This window comes from Oncorhynchus tshawytscha, linkage group LG33, assembly GCF_018296145.1.
Source record: "Oncorhynchus tshawytscha isolate Ot180627B linkage group LG33, Otsh_v2.0, whole genome shotgun sequence".
In the NCBI taxonomy this organism is placed as follows: Eukaryota; Metazoa; Chordata; class Actinopteri; order Salmoniformes; family Salmonidae; genus Oncorhynchus; species Oncorhynchus tshawytscha.
In genome coordinates, this window is record NC_056461.1 from 33,352,844 (window position 1) to 33,374,875 (window position 22,032).

Consider the following 22,032-nt stretch of genomic DNA (forward strand, 5'->3'; position numbering starts at 1 on the left):
CCAGCTTTGATGCACCTGTACTGACCTCGCCTTCTGGATGGTAGCGAGGTGAACAGGCAGTGGCTTGGGTGGTTGTTGTCCTTGATGATCTTTTTGGACTTCCTGTGATATCGTGTGCTGTAGGTGTCCTGAAGGGCAGGTAGTTTGGCCCCGGTGATGCGTTGTGCAGACTACACCACCATCTGGAGAGCCTTGCAGTTGTGGGCGGTGCAGTTGCCGTACCAGGCGGTGATACAACCCGACAGGATGCTCTCAATTGTACATCTGTAAAAGGTTGTGAGGGATTTAGGTGACAAGCCAAATTTATTCAGCCTCCTGAGGTTGAAGAGGCGCTGTTGCGCCTTTTTCACCACACTGTCTGTGTGGGTGGACCATTTCAGTTTCTCCGTGATGTGTATGCCGAGGAACTTTTCTCCTTCTCCACTGCTGTCCCGTTGATGTGGATATGAGGGTGCTCACTCTGCTGTTTCCTGAAGTCATCTCCTTTGTTTTGCTGATGTTGAGTGAGAGGTTGTTTCCTGACCCCACACCCCGAGTGCCCTCACCTCCTCCCTGTAGGCTGTCTCGGCATTGTTGGTAATAAAGCCTACTACTGTTGTGTCGACTGCAAACTTGATTACTGAGTTGGAGGCGTGCATGGCCACGTAGTCATGGGTGAACAGGGAGTACAGGAGGGGGCTGAGCACACACCATTGTGGGGCCCCAGTGTTGAGGGACAGCGAAGTGGAGATGTTGTTTCCTAACTTCACAACCTGGGGCTGGCCCGTCAGGAAGTCCAGGACCCAGTTGCACAGGGCAGGGTTGAGACCCAGGGCCTCAAGCTTAATGAGGAGCTTGGAGGGTACTATGGTGTTGAGTGCTGAACTATAGTCAATGAACAGCATTTAATTTTTTATTTATTTCACCTTTATTTTAACCAGGTAGGCCAGATGAGAACACGTTCTCATTTACATCTGCGACCTGGCCAAGATAAAGCAAAGCAGTGTGACAAAAACAACAACATAGATTACACATAAAGAAACGTACAGTCAATAACACAATAGAAAAATATATGTACAGTGTGCAAATGTAGAAGAGTATGGAGTTAAGGCAATAAATAGGCCAGAGAGGCGAAATAATTACAATTTAGCATTAACTCTTTCACTCAAACCCAGCCCTTTTCTTTTGTGTAACAGGCTGTCATATCTGTTCCGCCCGTTAGGGACGTTTTTCTTTATGACGTAATTTGTAATCAAGTTATGATTAATTATGTGTATGTGTAATTCTGTGTGATTTGTTAGGTATTTAGTAAATACATAATTAAACCCAATTTTGTATTGCTGAGTCAACTTGTTAGCCAGTGTTTGTGAAGATAACCAGGTATTTAAAACTTTCAGATGAAACTGAATTAAGGTGACGATTAATATTGACTGCTATTGATGTAAAATATTACTAGGTCTTTAAGAGTTTATTCGGAAGATAACAGCTCTATAAATATTATTTCGTGGTGCCCCGACTCTAGTTAATTACATTTACATGATTAGCTCAATCAGGTAATATTAATTACGGAGAAAAGATTTTATAGAATAGCATGTCATATCACTTAATCCGGCATAGCCAAAGACACGACAGCCCTTTACCTTGTTCTGTACACCTACAAAACAAAGTTCATGTGGTTTAGTAAGAAGAATGCCCCTCTCCCCACCGGTGTGATTACTACCTCTGAGGGTTTAGAGCTTGAGGTAGTCACCTCATACAAGTACTTGGCAGTATGGCTAGATGGTACACTGTCCTTCTCTCAGCACATATCAAAGCTGCAGGCTATGGTTAAATCTAGACTTGGTTTCCTCTATCGTAATCACTCCTCTTTCACCCCAGCTGCCAAACTAACCCTGATTCAGATGACCATCCTACCCATGCTAGATTATGGAGACGTAATTTATAGATCGGCAGGTGAGGGTGCTCTCGAGTGGATAGATGTTCTTTACCATTCGGCCGTCAGATTTGCCACCAATGCTCCTTATAGGACACATCACTGCACTCTACTCCTCTGTAAACTGGTCATCTCTGTATACCCGTCTCAAGACCCACTGGTTGATGTTTATTTATAAAACTCTTAGGCCTCATTCCCCCCTATCTGAGATACCTACTGTACTGCAGCTCTCATCCTCCACATACAACAACCCGTTCTGCCAGTCACGTTCTGTTAAAAGTCCCCAAAGCTCACACATCCCTGGGTCGCTCCTCTTTACAGTTTGCTGCAGCTAGCGACTGGAACGAGCTGCTAAAAAACACTCAAACTGGACAGTTTTATCTCCATCTCTTCATTCAAAGACTCAATCATGGACACTCTTACTCACAGTTGTGGCTGCTTCGCGTGATGTATTGTTGTCTCTACTAGAGGTCAACCGATTAATCGGCATGGACGATTAATTAAGGCCGATTTCAAGTTTTTATAACAATCGGAAATCGGCCTTTTTGGACGCCGATTACATTGCAATCCACGAGGAGACTGCGTGGCAGGCTGATCACCTGTTACGTGAGTGCAGCATCAAAATTACCGAGGCTGCAAGGAGCCAAAGTAAGTTGCTAGCTAGCAGTTAACTTATCTTGTAAAACAACTATCAATCTTCACATAATCACTAGTTAACTACATATGGTTGATGATATTACTAGGTTAACTAGCTTGTTCTGCGTTGTATATAATCAATGCGGTGCCTGTTAATTTATCATCGAACCACAGCCTACTTCAGCTTCGCCAAACAGGTTGATGATTTAACAAAAGCGCATTCGCAAAAAAAGCACAATCGTTGCAATAATGTACCTAACCATAAACATCAATGCCTTTTTTAAATGAATACACAAGTATATATTTTTAAACCTGCATAGGAAGTTGAAAGAAATTCATGTTAATTAATGTCAATAATAACTAGGGTAATTGTGTCACGTCACTTGCGTTCAGTGCAAGCAGAGTCAGGGTATATGCAAAAGTTTGGGCCACCTGGCTCATTGCAAACTGTTGAAAGGCCATTTATTCCTAACAAAGACTGTAATTAATTTGCCAGCATTTTACATAATTATGACATAACATTGAAGGTTGTGCAATGTAACAGTAATATTTAGACTTAAGGTTGCCACCGTTCGATAAAACACAGAACGGTTCCGTATTTCACTGAAAGAATAAACGCTTTTTGTTTTCGAAATGATAGTTTCCGGATTTGACCATATTAATGACCAAAGGCTTGTATTTCTGTGTGTTTATTATATTATAATTAAGTATATGATTTGATAGAGCATTCTGACTGAGCGGTGGTAGGCAGCAGCAGGCTCGTAAGCATTCAATCAAACAGCAGCTCTTAGCAATGCTTGAGGAACAGCGCTGTTTATGACTTCAAGCCTATCAACTCCCGAGATTAGGCTGGCAATACTAAAGTGCCTATAAGAACATCCAATCGTCAAAGGTATATGAAATACAAATGATAGAGAGAGAAATAGTCCTATAATTCCTATAATAATTACAACCTAAAACTTCTTAACTGGGAATATTGAAGACTCATGTTAAAAGGAACCACCAGCTTTCATATGTTCTCATGTTCTGAGCAATTTTTTCTTTATTCTTTCAACTTTATTTAACCAGGTAGGCTAGTTCAGAACAAGTTCTCATTTGCAACTGCAACCGAGCAAGGAACTTAAACGTTAGCTTTTTTTACATGGCACATGCTGCACTTTTACATGCTTCTCCAACACTGTGTTTTTACATTATTTAAACCAAATTGAACATGTTTGATTATTTGAGACTAAATTAATTTTATTTATGCATTATATGAAGTTAAAATAGTGTGTTCATTCAGTATTGTTGTAAGTGTAATTTATTACAAATATATATATAAATCTGTCGATTAATCGGTATCGGCTTTTTTTGGTCCTACAATAATCGGTATTGGCGTTGAATAATCATAATCGGTTGACCTCTAGTCTCTACCTTCTTGTCCTTTGTGCTGTTGTTTGTGCCCAATAAAGTTTGCACCATGTTTTGTGCTGCTGCCATGTTGTGTTGCTACCATGCTGTGTTGTCATGTGCTGCTGCCATGTTGTGTTGCTGCCATGCTATGTTGTTGTCTTAGGTCTCTCTTTATGTAGTGTTGTGGTGTCTCTCTTGTCGTGATGTGTGTTTTGTCCTATATTTGTTTGTTTTTAATCCCAGCCCCTGACCCCGCAGGAGGCCTTTTGCCTTTTGAAAATAAGAATTTGTTCTTAACTGACTTGCCTAGTTAAATATAAAATTAATATGATTTTCTCTTCCTGGAGCCGTTAACGCTTTACATGGCTGAACTCGTGTTTGGATTTTATTGTATGTTTGCACCAGAAAGAAGGTAATGTCTAAAAATAGACATGACTTGCATACATAACTCTTTCTATGATTTACAGGTGATTGAACCTGCTGCCTTCTCGGAGGGTATAACAGGGAAGAGGTTCATAGATCCACTGGAAACAGGTGGAAAGCAGACAAACTCCACAGTTGTTTAATGGCTCCAGTCCTACCCTGGTTCTTCACTAAATGACAGATTTAAGATTTAAGACCTTTAAGATCCCCACATCAGGTACAGTGGCTTCCAGTTGGGTGGGTAGTGACACATACACTAAAACAAACAGTTCACTTGACCATTCTGTAATCCATGTACATACAAATGGAGCAATATAAGTTCAGTTGTGATTTTTTTTCTGTAATCTTTGGTCTGATATATATATATACACTTCATCAGGAAATAAGATTAGATATCTCTCAAAGAGGCTGGCTTCCTAGCAAATACATACAGATGTGCCAAAAGTTAATGCCAATCTTGTTCTCTTCCATGGCCATAGGTCAGGCTCACTGCAGCACCACTTAGAGAGAGGACCAAGACAATTCTAGAGTAACTGGACCAGCATCAGAACCAGTCAGTCAGCCTCCAGTGAAGCATGAGGATTGTACATCTATCCAATGGAGAGAACACATCCAACCATCAGCTGAATTGAAAACATCTATTCCCTCTAACAGCCCAACTCTGAACATATGTAGCAGCCCCATCAGAGAAGTCCGCTTCAGAAGATCTCTGGTTGTGCCATAACACCAGCTTGCCATTTGTCCTTGATCAGGCCACGGTGTGTGGAGTCGCCAGGAATGATCTCCTTGCTAAGACCAAGCAGATCCACCACACTGCCCACCTCCCACCATGTAGAGACCCAGGCTCAAGCCTCAGGCCTGCCCTCCAACCTCCCCTCTGGCCTTCCCTCCTCTGACCACAGAGAGAGTTAAGTCACCATGAGACAGCACATTTCAAGTAGTCATCCCACCTTGTTCCCTGCCTCTGACCTACAGCGTGCTCCACCCCAGAGCATCAGCAGAACCATGCTTCATACCACAAGGTCTCATTACCCTCCTGAATATAGGACCAGATTAAGCTCATCTTTGATATTTAACTCTCTGTCCATGTATAAGAACACCTCAGCTACAGCAACTGAGAGTCCAAAACACTCTAACAGGGCCAAGTCACTTGATAGACATTTAACCGCTGTTGACAATAACTCCCTCTACTCGCCACCCAGTAAAACAAGATGGTTGTCATCTTCTGAGAGAATCAACATGTTGGCAAAGCAGCATAACTTAGCAGCCCCACAGAGGAATCTGCAGACAAATGCTTCTGTTCAATCCAATAACCAAAGAATGTTCAAACACCATGCATATTTTACAGGTGTATATGACACAGGTCCCAACCTGGCAATTACGACTCATTCTCTCTCCAGCCTTAGCTCCAGGTCCTCCCACCGGACTCAGACACCTCTTCACAGCTCCCCAGTTTCACTAGGTCATAGAAAGAATAAAAGCAATTGGTTCAGAAATGAATGATAGTGAAATACATCATATCAGTGAGCTTAAACAGCAGACTTCAAAAAAGGATTTGTTTGCATTTCGTAATAGAAAGAATAGCTTGGATCTGCCTACTCAGGGTGCAACTCCTATCTCTGAGAGAGCTGAAAAAGAGCCCACTGGATACAGAAGCAACCGCAAAGTAGATCAGATACTGAATCACCTCAGGATAACATTCAGTAGCAAACGTATTAGAGGAGAAGAGTGTGTCGCTTGGTAGAATGGGAAAAATGGTTCCCTCAACACTTGAGGGAGCTTGTGACATCCGTGAGAATAGAGGGACAGGGAAGAGCAGTGGTTCAGAGGTCGAATAAGTGCTAAAACTAAGACTACAGAACAGAGGCAGGAATGGGCAGACAATGCCTACCATTAAAATAGCATCCATGAATGCCCAGTTAGATTTTCAAGACAAAGAAAGGAACACAATATCAATATAAAATGCAAACTCTTCACTATCAAAGGAAGAATGAAGTAGAACACATTATCCACATTCACCCTATTTTAGTAGTCAATCTGTTGTAAAAGAATCCCAGATTGAATCTACAAGTTCTAGACCCAATCATGTTAACCTCAACATGGAGAATGAAGATGCCTTCTTTAGCTCATTAGGTAAGGACAGTAGATCAGATAGGAGTACAACTGGCTGTTTTAAACTCACACAGCACTCCAACCACTACAGATTTGGGCCTGAAACATGGCCGCTCCATCTCTGTCACCAACATTTACTCAAACCGAACATCAAAAAACAGGCGCATCTCCACAGGAACTGATATGGCCTCCACAAGGGACCTAAGGAGTCTGGAGGATATCAGAGGGCCAGGGGACATTGGTCGCACACACAGGACCCTTTCCAGAGCTTGTTCTTGCATACTGAGCCAGAGAACCTATGTTAGCCAGAATAGAACAGACTGCATCCTAAGCTCTAAGAGCCTGACATTGACCCGGCCTCTACGGTTCAATGAGTCATCAATTTTGCCCACAGAGATTTAAAATTCACTTATCATTGATCAGTCGTCACAGGTTCAGTTTGTCAGACTTTGAGGAGTATGACTCAGATACCACTACAGATGGAGAGTACTACTTGAGCAGTGGTGATTGGGAGAAGAGTCAATACTCTAGCAAAGGGGGATGTTTTGAGTAACATTGTGCAAATATTTTTATTTAGCAATTCACGTTTTAGTCAAAATCATTTCTTACAGGCCTCTGTATTGTTGAAAAACATGACTAAAACGGGACTACATATGTGCATTAATTGAATCCATATTGATTACCAACAACGACGAGACGGCCTACAGGGAGGAGGTGAGGGCCCTCGGCCCTCGGAGTGTGGTGTCAGGAAAATAACCTCACACTCAACGTCAACAAAACTAAGGAGATGATTGTGGACTTCAGGAAACAGCAGAGGGAACACCCCCCTATCCACATCGATGGAACAGTAGTGGAGAGGGTAGCAAGTTTTAAGTTCCTCTGCATACACATCACAGACATACTGAATTGGTCCACTCACACAGACAGCATCGTGAAGAAGGCGCAGCAGCGCCTCTTCAACCTCAGGAGGCTGAAGAAATTCGGCTTGTCACCAAAAGCACTCACAAACTTCTACAGATGCACAATCGAGAGCATCCTGGCGGGCTGCATCACCGCCTGGTACGGCAACTGCTCCGCCCACAACCGTAAGGCTCTCCAGAGGGTAGTGAGGTCTGCACAACGCATCACCGGGGGCAAACTACCTGCCCTCCAGGACACCTACACCACCCGATGTTACAGGAAGGCCATAAAGATCATCAAGGACAACAACCACCCGAGCCACTGCCTGTTCACCCCGCTATCATCCAGAAGGCGAGGTCAGTACAGGTGCATCAAAGCTGGGACCGAGAGACTGAAAAACAGCTTCTATCTCAAGGCCATCAGACTGTTAAACAGCCACCACTAACATTGAGTGGCTGCTGCCAACACACTGTCAATGACACTGACTCAACTCCAGCCACTTTAATAATGGGAATTGATGGGAAATGATGTAAAATATATCACTAGCCACTTTAAACAATGCTACCTAATATAATGTTACATACCCTACATTATTCATCTCATATGCATACGTATATACTGTACTCTATATCATCTACTGCATCCTTATGTAATACATGTATCACTAGCCACTTTAACTATGCCACTTTGTTTACATACTCATCTCATATGTATATACTGTACTTGATACCATCTACTGTATCTTGCCTATGCTGCTCTGTACCATCACTCATTCATATCTTTATGTACATATTCTTTATCCCCTTACACTGTGTATAAGACAGTAGTTTTGAAATTGTTAGTTAGATTACTTGTTGGTTATTACTGCATTGTCGGAACTAGAAGCACAAGCATTTCGCTACACTCGCATTAACATCTGCTAACCATGTGTATGTGACAAATAAAATTTGATTTGATTTTTTTTATCACATCTACTGTTGCAGGGCTCTATGCTTTTTTACAAGTTGAAAAATGTTTGCGAACACAAATAAATTGAAGAGCACAATGAAAAATATTTGAGGTAATAAAACTAGAATCTTACATTTTTCTAGTTTCACTGGTGCTCCTAAATAAAAATTCCAGGTCGCACAGCTAGATGTTTAGGCGTATATGCGAGTAAAATGCTCGCACCGTAGAGCCCTGCGTTGCACATATAAGCACAGTTAATATTTTTGTTTAAATAATTGAATCATTTAAAAAAATTGTTAAGCCTATGTATTGTTGCTTTGCGTAAGCGGAACTAAAGTATGGATCCCAGTGGACTACACCGAGGATATTTTCATGGTACATTCAGTCTGGAAAAAAGTTCGTGACATTAAACGAATCTTGTTTAATTAAAAGCGTGTAATATACGGTATTCTTCTGTAATATCCAATCGATAATTGGTCTGTGTAAACAAATGCTTTTTCCTGTGCGTATTTGATCAAAATTCCTCAATACCCACGAGTCCATACATCGTCCAATCACACTCAGCCAAATCAAAACTTCACCCCCCGATCTCCACCCTTTTCTGAAGACGAGATGCTGCCTGCATAATTGGTACCATAAAAATAAATATTAGTTTGCTAGTCTACTTTTAGAAATTAACTATGACGCGTAAAGATAACCTACTCAACCCTATATTATTTCCGTTAGTTTGTATAGTTTTAATATTATCCACATGTTGTAGTGACTTTCCGTGTTGTCAAGCTAGTGAAGTCGGTCCTGAAAAATGTCTTGTTTGGGGTCCAGGGCTCGACCCAAAAGTCGTTTTGCCCGTCCGATACTTCATCATCCAGGCTGTCAACTCAGCTGGGAAAAACTTCACCCTCTCTCCAGGTATGTGTTGATAAACAGCAGAATTACCTAAAACCAATGGGCGCAACCGACTGAAGACGAAAGTTGAGTGACGTCGGGGGGAGGTGCATCTGCGACAGCCGAAAGTAATGTGGTTTTCCAAAGCAAGGCTCAGATCAATATTTTATTTAACCTAAGTCAGTTAAGAGCAAATTCTTATTTTTAAGACAGATTTTTACCTTGGTCTTCGATCTAGCAACCTCTCGGTCACTGGCCCAACGCGCCAACCTCTAGGCTACCTGCCGCCCAAAGAAATGCAGTGGTTTATAAAATGTTTTCTTTATGTCGAAAAAAACATTTATCCAACACCAATATCACACACTCGAAACCCGAAATCACATGTGTGCAATCAATTAGTGAGGGAGAGCCTCAATCACATGTAGCCTCATTCACTGTAGGCTACACATGAATTGCAGCAAATTGGTTTCTGTTTCTTTCGCGTGGGTCAAGTACAAACATCCTAATGATTGCTTGACAATAGCGCCTCCCACAATGCAGGTGATCGCTGCAGGATGAAATTGGTGAAGAGCAACTGCAGACATTTGAAGTCAACTTCATGACCTTTGATCTCATGATTTTGTAAGGTTCATGCAGTCCATAGTCACTTTAACTCAACCTACATGTACATATTACCTCAACTAACTGGTGCCCTCTCGACTGTTATTTTACTGCTGCTCTTTAATTATTTGTTTACATTTTTTTTTTTTTTTACTTATCTATTTTTTACTGAACACTTATTTTTCTTTAAACTGCATTGTTGGTTAATGGCTTGTAAGTAAGCAGTGAATGCAGACTGCAACACACTTTGAAAGGCGGTGACCAACGATAGTCACTGACTTGACAAAAGTGATCCGGTCAAACGCACTCAATTATTTAATATCTGTTGGATGTCTATCCCTTATCAAAGTTCTCTTTTGGGAAACTTTTTAGCAATCCATCCTTTTCAAGGCATTTTATCCCAATATCAATTGAGGTCTCATATATAATGGTGAGTTTGTCATCTTCCAAATACATGTTTTTGTTGCCCTAGCTAATGTTTTATTGCTGCACAAAATCAAACTCTTAAACAGTGTCCATGATTGGGAACCTTTTTATTCCCCTAGTTAGCTTAGTCTTTGCAGACTGAAAATTACTCCATCTCTAATTGACCATATGGTTACATTATTGTTTCCGTTAGAGGTGATCCATCTAACTCATTTTAATTCTCTTTACATGTAGGTAAAGACTCATTCAGAGTGAAGATTGTCTCACTCTCACAGAAGGAGCATGTCCGCATCCACGTCCCCCTCCCCCTGGACAGAGGAGATGGTTCTTTTCTGATGAGGTACCGTCTGTATGGCAGTATCCTCAAGGGACTGAAGGTCGAAGTACTCTACAGAGACAGTCACGTTGCCAAGTCACCTTACACCCTACAAGGTACCTATATCAGTCAATGGCTCACAGATTATTTCAATGAAAGCAGATTAGTGTGATCATTTGACAGAAATTACAAGTGAACTCCTCATCAGAGTATGCCTGTATGAATAATATAGGCTAGATCAGTGTATCCTCCAATACCCCCAACAGCACACATTTTTATTGTAGCCCCAGACAAAAACACCTAATTGAACTTGCAATGGGCTTGATGATTAGCTGACAAGTAGAATCAGGTGTGCTTGTCCAGGGCCATAACAAAAATATGTACTGTTGGGGGGACTGGAGCTAGGAAACACTTGACTAGATGGCAGTATGTTGTAAATTTGATCTATTCTTACTGCTTCCACATGATACATCCCTTTGGTTGTATATACTCAGGCCCAGTCTATCATGAGTACTGCGACTGCCCAGAGCATGATGTTCCCACCTGGCAGAGCATTATGCAGTGTCCTGCTGAGGAACCCCAGATCCAGAGGGACTTCAATGCCTTCCCCTCCATTGATCTGCAGCGCCTCCTACAGGAAGTTCCCCAGCGGTTCTCCAACAGAGGAGGTCTCATTCACTATGCTGTCATCAACAACCAGGTGTACCGTCGCTCGCTGGGAAAATACACTGACTTCAAGATGTTCTCTGATGAGATGTTACTATCCCTAGCCAGGAAGGTAAAGAGTTGCTTTGTGGGGGGTTTTGTGTGCAGGTCTCTGTCCTTTCATCAAGAAGTATGATCATGTTCCTTTCTGAACTGTTTTGTGATACTTTGTCCGTTGCCTGAAACTCTCCTAATACCGTATTTTCAATATAATTGTTTAGTTCATTGTTCTGCATAAACTGAGCTCCCCTGTCTTTGTCTCTGAATTTGAATTGAAAGGTGAGGCTGCCTGATGTGGAATTTTACATCAATGTGGGAGACTGGCCAATGGAAACAAGGAAAGCAGATGACGATCCTGGGCCTGTTCCAATCATCTCCTGGTGTGGCTCCACAGACACCCGAGACATCATTCTGCCCACTTACGACATCACTCACTCAACCCTGGAGACCATGAGGGGCGTTTCCAATGACCTACTGTCAGTCCAAGGCAACACAGGTAAGACATATAACCTCATACACTATCCCTTAACCTCATTCTGCTTACTTACACATCATTACTCACAATAACCTTATTCTGTTTCCTTGGTGTCTAGGTCCCCCTTGGGCCAACAAAACGGAACAGGCCTTCTTCCGTGGCCGGGACAGTCGTGAAGAGCGCCTACACCTCGTCACTCTGTCCAAGAAAAACCCAGAGCTGCTAGACGCCGGGATCACTGGCTGGTTCTTTTTCAGGGAAAGGGAGAAGGATCTGGGGAAAGCAAATCTTGTTGGATTCTTTGACTTCTTCAAGGTGAGGGAACATTCTGAACACTTCAATCACCCAAAGCCAGCAGTTTCCCATTTAAAAACTGATTTTACATGTGTGAGTAGTGAGAAGTGAGAAGATAAAGAAATGTTAGCCATTGATGATTTTTAATTTATTTATTCAGAACTGTGACACCTTGAGTTCCCTCTCCCATTTATAGTATAAGTATCAGGTGAATGTGGATGGTACAGTGGCAGCTTACAGGTTCCCTTACCTGATGCTGGGGAACAGTTTGGTGCTGAAGCAGATCTCACCATATTATGAGCATTTCTACACCCATCTGAAGCCAGGCACCCACTACATCCATGTGAAGAGGAGTCTCTCTGACCTCATACAAAAGATTGAGTGGGCTAAGGTAAGGGAGAGAGTCAAATAAAAAATAAAAATGTCACTTGTTACGTAAACAACATGGGGAAAACTAATAGTGAAATGCTTACTTACGGGCCCTTCCCAACAATGCAGAGAGAAAAAATAATAGAAAGATAACACGAGGAATAAATACACAATGAGTAACGATAACCTGGCAATATACAGTGCATTTGGAAAGTATTCAGCCCCTTCACTTTTTCCACATTTTGTTACTTTACAGCCTTATTCTAAAATTGATTAAATTAATGGTTTCCCTCATCAATATACACACAATACCCCATAATGACAAAGCGAAAAAGTTTAGACATTTTTGCAAATGTATTGAAAATAAAAAACATACCGTATTCAGACCCTTTGCTATGAGACTCGAAATTGAGCTCAGTTGCATCCTGTTTCCATTGATCATCCTTGAGATTTTCTACAACTTGATTGGAGTCCACCTTTGGTAAATTCAATTGATTGGACATGATTTGGAAAGGCACCTGTCTATATAAGGTGCCACAGTTGACACTGCACGTCAGAGCAAAAACAAAGCCATGAGGTTGATGGAATTGTCCGTAGAGCTCTTGAGACAGGATTGTGTCGAGGCACAGATCTGGGGAAGGGTACCAAAAAATGTCTGGTCACTCTGAACAGAAACCAATGGCCACTCTGACAGAGTTCTAGAGTTCCTCTGTGGAGATGGGAGAACCTTCCAGAAGGACAACTATCTCTGCAGCACTCCATCAATCAGGTCTTTATGGTAGAGTAGCTAGACTGAAGCCACTCCTGAGTAAAAGGCACATGACAGCCTGCTTGGAGTTTGCCAAAAGGCACCTAAAGGACTCTCAGACCATGAGAAACAAGATTCTCTGGTCTGATGAAACCAAGATTGAACTATTTGGCTTGAATGCTAAGCATAACGTCTGGAGGAAGCCAGGCACCATCCCTACGGTGAAGCATGGTGGTGGTGGCAGCATCATGCTGTGGGGATGTTTTTCAGTGGCAGGGACTTGGAGACTAGTCAGGATCGAGGGAAAGATGAACAGAGAGATCCTTGATAAAAAAAACTGTTCCACTGTGCTCAGGACTTCAGACTGGGGCGAAGGTTCAGTTTCCAGCAGGACAATGACCCTAAGCACACAGCCAAGACAACGAAGGAGTGGCTTCGGGACAATTCTCTGAATGTCCATTTAAGAATAAGGCTGTAACTTAACAAAATGTAGAAATTGTCAAGGGGTATGAATACTTTCCGAATGCACTGTAGGTAGGGGTAAAGTGACTAGGCAACAGGATAGATAATAAGCAGCAGTAGCAGCGTATGTGATGAGTTAGTGCAAAGGGGGTCATGCAGATAGTCTGGGTAGCTATTTGGTTAACTATTTAGCAGTCTTATGGCTTGGGGTGAGTAGAGGCTGTTCAGGGCCCTGTTGGTTCCAAATTTGGTGCATCAGTATTGCTTGGCATGCAGTAGCAGCGAGAACAGTATGACTTGGGTGGCTGGAGTCTGACAATTTTTAGGGCCTTCCTCTGACACTGCCTGGTATAGAGGTCCTGGATGGCAGGGAGCTCGGCCCCAGTGATGTACTGGGCCGTACACACTACCCTCTAACGCCTTGCGTCGTATGCCAAGCAGTAAGTGCATGTTAAGGAAGGACATGCCAAGGAATGTATGTCAATGTGTGTCAATATGCATTGCTACCATTTGTATGTTTGTCTGCTTGCAATGCGAATGCATTTTTTTACCATTAGGATTTAGCTGTTTTTTTGTGCATATTTGATTTAAGATAGTAATGTCTTTATTTTCCCTGCAGGAGAATGATGCTGAAGCACAGGCAATCGCTAAAGCAGGCCAGGCAATTGTAAGAGAGCTGGTACAACCGAACAGACTGTACTGTTACTATTTTAGTGTGCTACAGGTAATTGCCTCCTGGTAATTGTTTTTATGCTATGCTTGCCAATGCTAAATCGGCTCATATATTAAGGTAGCATTCTTATCATTGATATAAGAAACCCGGCTGAGGAAGTTCTTTCCTGTCATAACAGATGTACTCTGAGCGTCAGACAAGCCGGCCGACACAACATCCAGATATGGAGCTGGTGCCCCAGCCTTCAGACCAGAGTGCCCTTTGTAGCTGTCAGCGAGAGCCTCAAATAGATGATCCCAGCCGGAATAAGGATGAACTCTGATCAAAACACTTTGAAAGGAAAGAGGAGAGACCCTAGCTATTTCAATACAGAAAGTGCTTATTAAAGGAAGAATTACCTCTGAGATCAGGACTGCTAGCTAAGTGGATGTACCAACATTCATATAGAGAAATATTCCATTTGGTTTGAGCCAGAGGGACCATGTCACAGCTCACTTTGCCTGGATTATGACTGCTTTATTGACAAGACCATTATGCAAACATCAATTTCCACTGTTTTCACTGTCCTGTGTGATATTTTGTACTGCATTTTGTAATTGTATGATGGTCATCATGATTGCATTTTTATAAAAATTGATATTTTTTACATTTTCTTAGATTGCCTTTGATGTTTGTTAACCTCCTGTTTGACCAAGATCAGGTCATTTGCCTTGGTTATTTATTTTTATTTAATTTAACCTTTATTTTTCTTGGCAAGTCAGTTATAAACACATTCTTATTTACAATGATGGCCTACCAAAAGGATAAGGCCTGCTACGGGGATGGGGGCAGAGATTAAAAATCTAATAAATGAAATATAAATATAGGACAAATCGCATCACGACAAAAAGAGACCTAAGATGACGACATAGCATGGCAGCAACACGTGACAACACAGCATGATAACAACATGGCAGAAGCAAAGGGTACAAACATTATTGGGCACAGACAAAAGCACGAAGGACAAGAAGGTAGAGACAGCAATACATCACGCAAAGCAGCCACAACTGTTCTAAGAGTGTCCATTACTATAGATATTCCTTGGATGGGGACAATATAAAATTTGTTGGCATGATATACTATAGATTGATTGCTTTTTTTTCGGCATAAATATTGGTCACTAGCTGGCACAGCCACAAAGTCATCAAATCTGCTAACTGCTAACCATAGTGCCTAACCCTAACCTTAAATTAAGACCAAAAAGCGAAATGTTGTTTTCATGAATTTGTACAATACAATACTGCGGTTCAACCATCTAGCGGAAATCGCTCAATTCTGCCTTCAGAGCAAGACTCGTGACAATAACCTATGATTGTGCAATTAATAAACTACATATTTGCTTCACAGTTACTGTTGCTTGTGATCCATTATTCTTGTCTACAACTAAGGCTAAAAATCACAAAAATGAGGGGGCACCCGGATTTGAACCGGGGACCTCTTGATCTGCAGTCAAATGCTCTACCACTGAGCTATACCCCCAGTGCGTGTAAATTAACGAATGTTTTCAAATATATAGCAATTTATTGAACAGCACAAAGGTGGTTATGCGTGTATTGTTAAATTTGCGTAAGGTATGTTTTAGTACTTATAGCTAGCTACTCGTTCAACAGCACCGAGATGGCTATATGCTTACATTGTAAAACTTACGTAGAGTAGTATCACATTGACTTCACTTTGGACTGCCTGTGGTTTTATTTCCTAGATAATTTAAATGTTTTGACTAAAGTCTATCGCTACAGTTTTGATACAAAACAAGTATATTGTAATGAAATAGCAGGGAGCAGGTCTCGAACCAGTTGGCTAGTTGTGGTGATGTGTGTTTTTTCCTACATTTTTATTTAATTTATTTTAATTTTTAATCCCAGCCCTCGTCCCCGCAGGAGGCCTTTTTCCTTTTGGTAGGGCATCATTGTAAATAAGAATTTGTTCTTAATTGACTTGCCCAGTTAAATAAAATAAATATAACGTTTTAGAGCCTACACCGGAAGTAGGCAGTGAGTATTTGTTCAATTGAATGACAAGACAGCAGCCATAGTGAGCATTTTGAGTAGTTTGCTAGCCAGCTTTATAACAATTTCTTATAACCCAGTATCATATAGCATATTACTCTAGAAAAGCTTTTCATACTGATCCCATTTCGAGAGGTCAAAAACAATTACCCTCTTGACCTGAATTCCAAGCCGATCCTTTTTCACCTTTAATTCCTATCATTGTGATTGAATACCGACTTTTATTCAAACTCATTGCAAATGATTGTACTCTTTACCAACGAAGTCTAGTTAATATCTTACAATCACCTTCATCCTAACTAGCTAGATAAGTAGCTAGCTGACGTTAGCTAACCATTTAGAACACCCCCCCCATCCACATCGCTGGAACAGTAGTGGAGAGGGTAGCAAGTTTTAAGTTCCTCGGCATACACATCACAGACAAACTGAATTGGTCCACTCACACAGACAGCATCGTGAGGAAGGCGCAGCAGCGCCTCTTCAACCTCAGGAGGCTGAAGAAATTCGGCTTGTCACCAAAAGCACTCACAAACTTCTACAGATGCACAATCGAGAGCATCTTGGCGGGCTGTATCACCGCCTGGTATGGCAACTGCACCGCCCTCAACCGTAAGGCTCTCCAGAGGGTAGTGAGGTCTGCACAACGCATCACCGGGGGCAAACTACCTGCCCTCCAGGACACCTACACCACCCGATGCTACAGGAAGGCCATAAAGATCATCAAGGACATCAACCACCCGAGCCACTGCCTGTTCACCCCGCTGTCACCCAGAAGGCGAGGTCAGTACAGGTGCATCAAAGCTGGGACCGAGAGACTGAAAAACAGCTTCTATCTCAAGGCCATCAGACTGTTAAACAGCCACCACTAACAGTGAGTGGCTACTGCCAACACACTGTCAATGACACTGACTCTACTCTAGCCACTTTAATAATGGGAATTGATGGGAAATGATGTAAATATATCGCTAGCCACTTTAAACAATGCTACCTTATATAATGTTACTTACCCTACATTATTCATCTCATATGCATACGTAGATACTGTACTCTATATCATCGACTGCATCCTTATGTAATACATGTATCACTAGCCACTTTAACTATGCCACTTGGTTTACATACTCATCTCATATCATCTACTGTATCTTGCCTATGCTGCTCTGTACCATCACTCATTCATATTTCCTTATGTACATATTCTTTATCCCCTTACACTGTGTATAAGACAGTAGTTTTTTGGAATTGTTAGTTAGATTACTTGTTCGTTATTACTGCATTGTCGGAACTAGAAGCACAAGCATTTCGCTACACTCGCATTAACATCTGCTAACCATGTGTATGTGACAAATAAAATTTGATTTGATTTGATTTAGCGGTATAGTAACCAGCTAGCTTTGTTTGGTCCATCCATACCAATGGTCCATACTAGCTAGTTAGCCAACTACATCAAGTTCCCTAGGAATTTGCTAGCTAGTTAGTTACCTTGCTACGTGTACTAAACTAATAAAATTATTGTACATTTAATTGCTATCTAGTTAGTTTTCAGTGTCTTTGATTGTGTACTACACATGCATCTGTCTTTCCCACACTTTATTACATTGTCATCTTATCCTAGGAGACAGGCGCTTGACTTCCTACAAAGGGTGTGTTCGTAAATTCACTCTGGCTATCAACTCCAATTTCAGTGCACTCTCGTCTGAGTGCCAGATTGCAGAATAAGTTAGGAATTCCTACAAAGTTTCAACCTTTCCCTAGACACACTCAGTGGGAGTGATGAGAGCATGTGATTTGAGGATGTTCTTAATGGTGAGTATTTGAATACTATAAAAAAAAGTTGCACACACTAATCAATTATGCCCCTGATCATTTAATGGGTGTAGCAACCAACGTGTTGGCACACAGTGGCTTCTTCAATCCTGAAGAAAGCACAACACTGCGTGCCGAAACGTTGGTTGCTACACCCATTAAATGTTTTGGAGCATAATTAATATGCAACATTATTTGTATAGTTTACTGTTTACTAGAGTATTTGAAAACTGCCATCATTCAGCTGTTTTACAAAGGAGTGTGACTAATGTGGTGGTCATATTTAGATTTTCTTGCAGATCCAGCTCAATGTGAATTGATGGGAGAGCTACATCTCAGGATGGAGAAAACATTGGGACTGATGTAAGTCTCCCAACTAGTGTTGTTACATTTGTCTGTGGGTTTATTTCTGTGTTTTTAATTGTTTTTCTTACATGCCAGATAAAATTGCAGTGTGAAATATGAATGTATGAGGATGGACAACATGTTGTTTAATGTAGTTTTTATTATTGGTTTGTGTTATGAAGCAGCACAGGCGTTTTTAATAGAAAATAAGCAACTCACAAGAGTCGTACCTTCCTATACTGCAGTCCACAGAACATTACTCATGTTTATATAGTCAATTCATTTCAGATCATCTGTTGTAGCAAACTCCATTTGACATGATCTTAACTATTAGAAGGACAACACTGTTTCAACTTAGTAGGGAAGGTAAGGACAGTTTAAAGAAAACACTCAGTGGTAGCATTAATTTGATTTACAGCAGTACCAGAGTATTCTGCTTCATCTTTGCACATACAGTATATAACATATGTCTGCACTAAATGTTTTGGTTGCTTATGAGCATTTACTGATATAAAATGGTTGATAAAATACAGGTACAATAGATGTCTTTGTATAGGGTAACAACTAAAGGAGGAAAATAGTTATTAAAAAGCTTTCAGTACAATCTTAAATGTTTACATTGAATGAAAGTCAAATGTCTATAGGAATAAAACACTTCTTTCCTAACAATGTGCAGAATAAACAGTAAAACTTAAATGGATGCCGATATGATGTAGATATGGATCCATGATCCTGTCTGTTGTAAACCTTCAGTCTAGCTTCTCCTCCTGGAAGTAGTCTGCCTCATTGAGATGGTCCTGGAACTTCTCATATTCCTAAGAGAGACATGAGAGTGAAACAGCAAGTGATAGTCAGTAAAGAAAATCAGAGAGCATGGCTTTCTATTCTACACATGTGGAGTTTGGGGAAACAAGTAAAGAGGAAACAGGCATTAGATAACCAACAGTTCAAGAAAGAGTTAAGAGCTTGTAAGTAGGCATTTCACAGTAAGGTCTACACTTGTATTCAGCGCATGTGACAAAGTTTGATTTGATGATTCAATGAGGAGTAGTGTCATTTTATGGAGAGTAAGTGGGGTATATACCTCTGAGATCCAGCCACTCTCCTCCAGTTTTGTGAACACCCTTTTCACAGTTTCCTTCACCGGCTCCTCCTCGCCATTCTTCTCCTCCTCCATCACGGTCCGGCAGTGTTGAAACAAGTGGTACTTGAAGTGTTTCAGAGCATGATACACCTCTGTTCGGTTGGCACAAACAGAGCACACACTGAAAGCCTGTAATTTAGGAAAGACATGCAAGGTAGGTGACCTGTTGTGGAAAACCCTCTCAGACAAACTGCAAACTTGACATTTCACAAGGTTAAATTGGTGCAAGGATAAGATACATAATTATTCGATCTGATGTTGATCTGTTGTGATGTACTTTTTGTTAGGGTGGATTTTATGGGATGGCAACGTCATGTACTATATGCGTTCATCTGGGGACAGCGATGGATAAAACAAAGACGGTTGGTTTCTTCTCAGATGTAGTACCTGTGTGTCACTGGGCATGAATTGGTCCTCTTGAAGGCTGTTGAGGTCATACAGTTGCCCCGAGAGATTCACACTGAAACTGCACTGTCGCTGGAGCTTGCATGCCTCACAAACACTCCCATGCAATCCTAACTTCATCAGCTGGACCTTGGGGTAACACTCCACCCGCTCCTGTACATGGACACAAAAAAACATACCTCAGTTTGCATATATTGTTTTTTCACATGATGTAAAGAATGGAAGTCTTAGCCAAAGTACAAGCATAGATCTATACAGATCGGTGAATATGCAGCCAATGTTGAATGACTTAAGTTCTCTGAAATGTTTCTTCACCTTGTACCGGTCAGTCCAGCGGCTCCTCTGTTTTAGGTTCTCCAGGCGAGGGAGGATCATCCGCTCATCAAAGTGGAACAGCGACGCCATCATCTCCTGAGCATATCGCTTTGTCCGATCACCGCCTGCTCACAGTGATCAACCAATTAGATTCCCTACACTTGGATGATACAGTCAATTGGGGATGGTGTTAAAGACCCATTATTGTTTAAAAAAAAAACACTTACCATAAAGAGACTTGAGAAAGGTTTCATCCAGGACGTTGATCATAAGGGCTTTGACGACCACTTGAAAGTGATTGAGCTGAGACCCAGTGATGACTAGCAAAAACAGGAAAATGAATCATAACACATATAGTAGTGGTGATTTCAGGTGTAAACATTGACCCATGATATAGTGTCAGCTAAGACTCACACTGGCGTGGAAGAGAAACAGCCTTTTCATCTGACGACTCCTTGTCCCCTGTCTTTTTCTTATCCTCAACTATGAACTCCTTCTGACTGTCGCTGTCATCTGCCGCCTCTTCTTCACTACTGCCCACCAATACTTCAGGGGCATCATCACTGTGGGCATCATCCTCATCACCACTAGCATCTTTTGCTTCTTTACCTTTCTTTTCTTCACCCGAATCCTGAATCTTTACAAGCGAACAAAACATTGGTTGTAAAACAATGTAAAACATTTCCTCAGTACCTTATGGACGTTTTGTGGGTATATGCGACATGATTTTGCACAATGGATCAACACTTAAAGATACTGCATGTTATGTTATGCTCGTTCACATTATATATGGTGATAAGCTACCTCCAACGTGCTCCTGCGTTTCGGGACGCGGGACTTCATCTTCTTGGATAATGCCAGGAGTTGAGACTGGCGTTGCTTTCGTTTAGCTGCGGTCTCTTTGGCTTCAGCAAATTGTTTGGCATTTTGTGCAGCACTCTGGTCCTCCGAGTCAGAATCTTGACTTTGCTGTTTAATGCGTTTTTTGGGAACGACTTTCCGTTTGGGTTTGGTTCCTACGTCGCTGTCAGAGTCACTGGAGCTGTCAGCGAGGACGCGCTTCCGACGAGGACGGGATCTACCTTCACTGGAGCTACTACCTTCACTCTGTTCTCCACTGGCAGGTGTACTTTCGCTCCCGCTGTCTGAATTCTGATACTCACTCTCTGAGTCTGAGGCGCTGATGCTGGTCGTGCTCGCGCATGACTCCTCGTCACTGTCATCAAGGATAGACGACGGCAGACCAATTTGAGCCCTTTTCTTCTTTGCTTCAGCTTTATTTTTTCGCATCGTCGCGAACACTTGACGCTTGTACAGGCTTTCCATAGTTGCTTACACAGTGCTGCTAAGTTAACAGACCAAATAAAAGTTAAACAACGTTACCAACCCTGGCTCCCTGGCTGGCTGGCTGGCTAACGTTAGCAATTAGCTAGCTAATGTGAGATGCAGAACATGCTCATTTGTGTAAAATGTCGCCTATAAAACATTATCTATGCGAGCAACCATATGTAAACAACGTTACTCTTAAGTTGATACCAAGCTTTAATCTCGGTGAACCTTCAAAAATTGAAACTTCCAATTGTATCTCGTGTGCACGTTTTGTTTTGTTTTTGTAGATGTTGTGTCTGTGCTTCTTCCCACTTCCGCTCTCCACTCAAAAAAGGGCTACTAAAATCATAGCGCCGCACCTGGG

The 22,032-nt window shown here is 41.7% G+C and overlaps 2 protein-coding genes and 1 non-coding gene across 3 annotated transcripts; 1 reads left to right on the forward strand and 2 right to left on the reverse strand.

The window, feature by feature from the left end:
- The first annotated feature begins 8,709 nt into the window (after positions 1-8,709).
- On the forward strand, positions 8,710-14,927 carry poglut3 (protein O-glucosyltransferase 3). The gene is made up of 8 exons (XM_024397870.2): positions 8,710-9,232; positions 10,469-10,666; positions 11,045-11,328; positions 11,535-11,751; positions 11,849-12,045; positions 12,221-12,415; positions 14,223-14,327; positions 14,455-14,927. The coding sequence occupies exons 1-8, from the start codon at positions 9,004-9,006 to the stop codon at positions 14,596-14,598; spliced, it is 1,569 nt and encodes a 522-aa protein (XP_024253638.1). The 5' UTR covers positions 8,710-9,003; the 3' UTR covers positions 14,599-14,927.
- A 795-nt stretch (positions 14,928-15,722) lies between these two features.
- On the reverse strand, positions 15,723-15,794 carry trnac-gca. Its single transcript has one exon. It is a non-coding gene; the product is annotated as a tRNA-Cys (tRNA).
- A 2,823-nt stretch (positions 15,795-18,617) lies between these two features.
- On the reverse strand, positions 18,618-21,992 carry LOC112231232 (coiled-coil domain-containing protein 82). The gene is made up of 7 exons (XM_024397871.2): positions 21,144-21,992; positions 20,754-20,976; positions 20,567-20,659; positions 20,340-20,464; positions 20,007-20,177; positions 19,560-19,748; positions 18,618-19,290 (listed from the first exon to the last, which is right to left on the reverse strand). Exons 1-7 carry the CDS (start codon positions 21,663-21,665, stop codon positions 19,225-19,227), a joined length of 1,389 nt encoding a protein of 462 aa, XP_024253639.1. The 5' UTR covers positions 21,666-21,992; the 3' UTR covers positions 18,618-19,224.
- Positions 21,993-22,032: the final 40 nt, after the last annotated feature.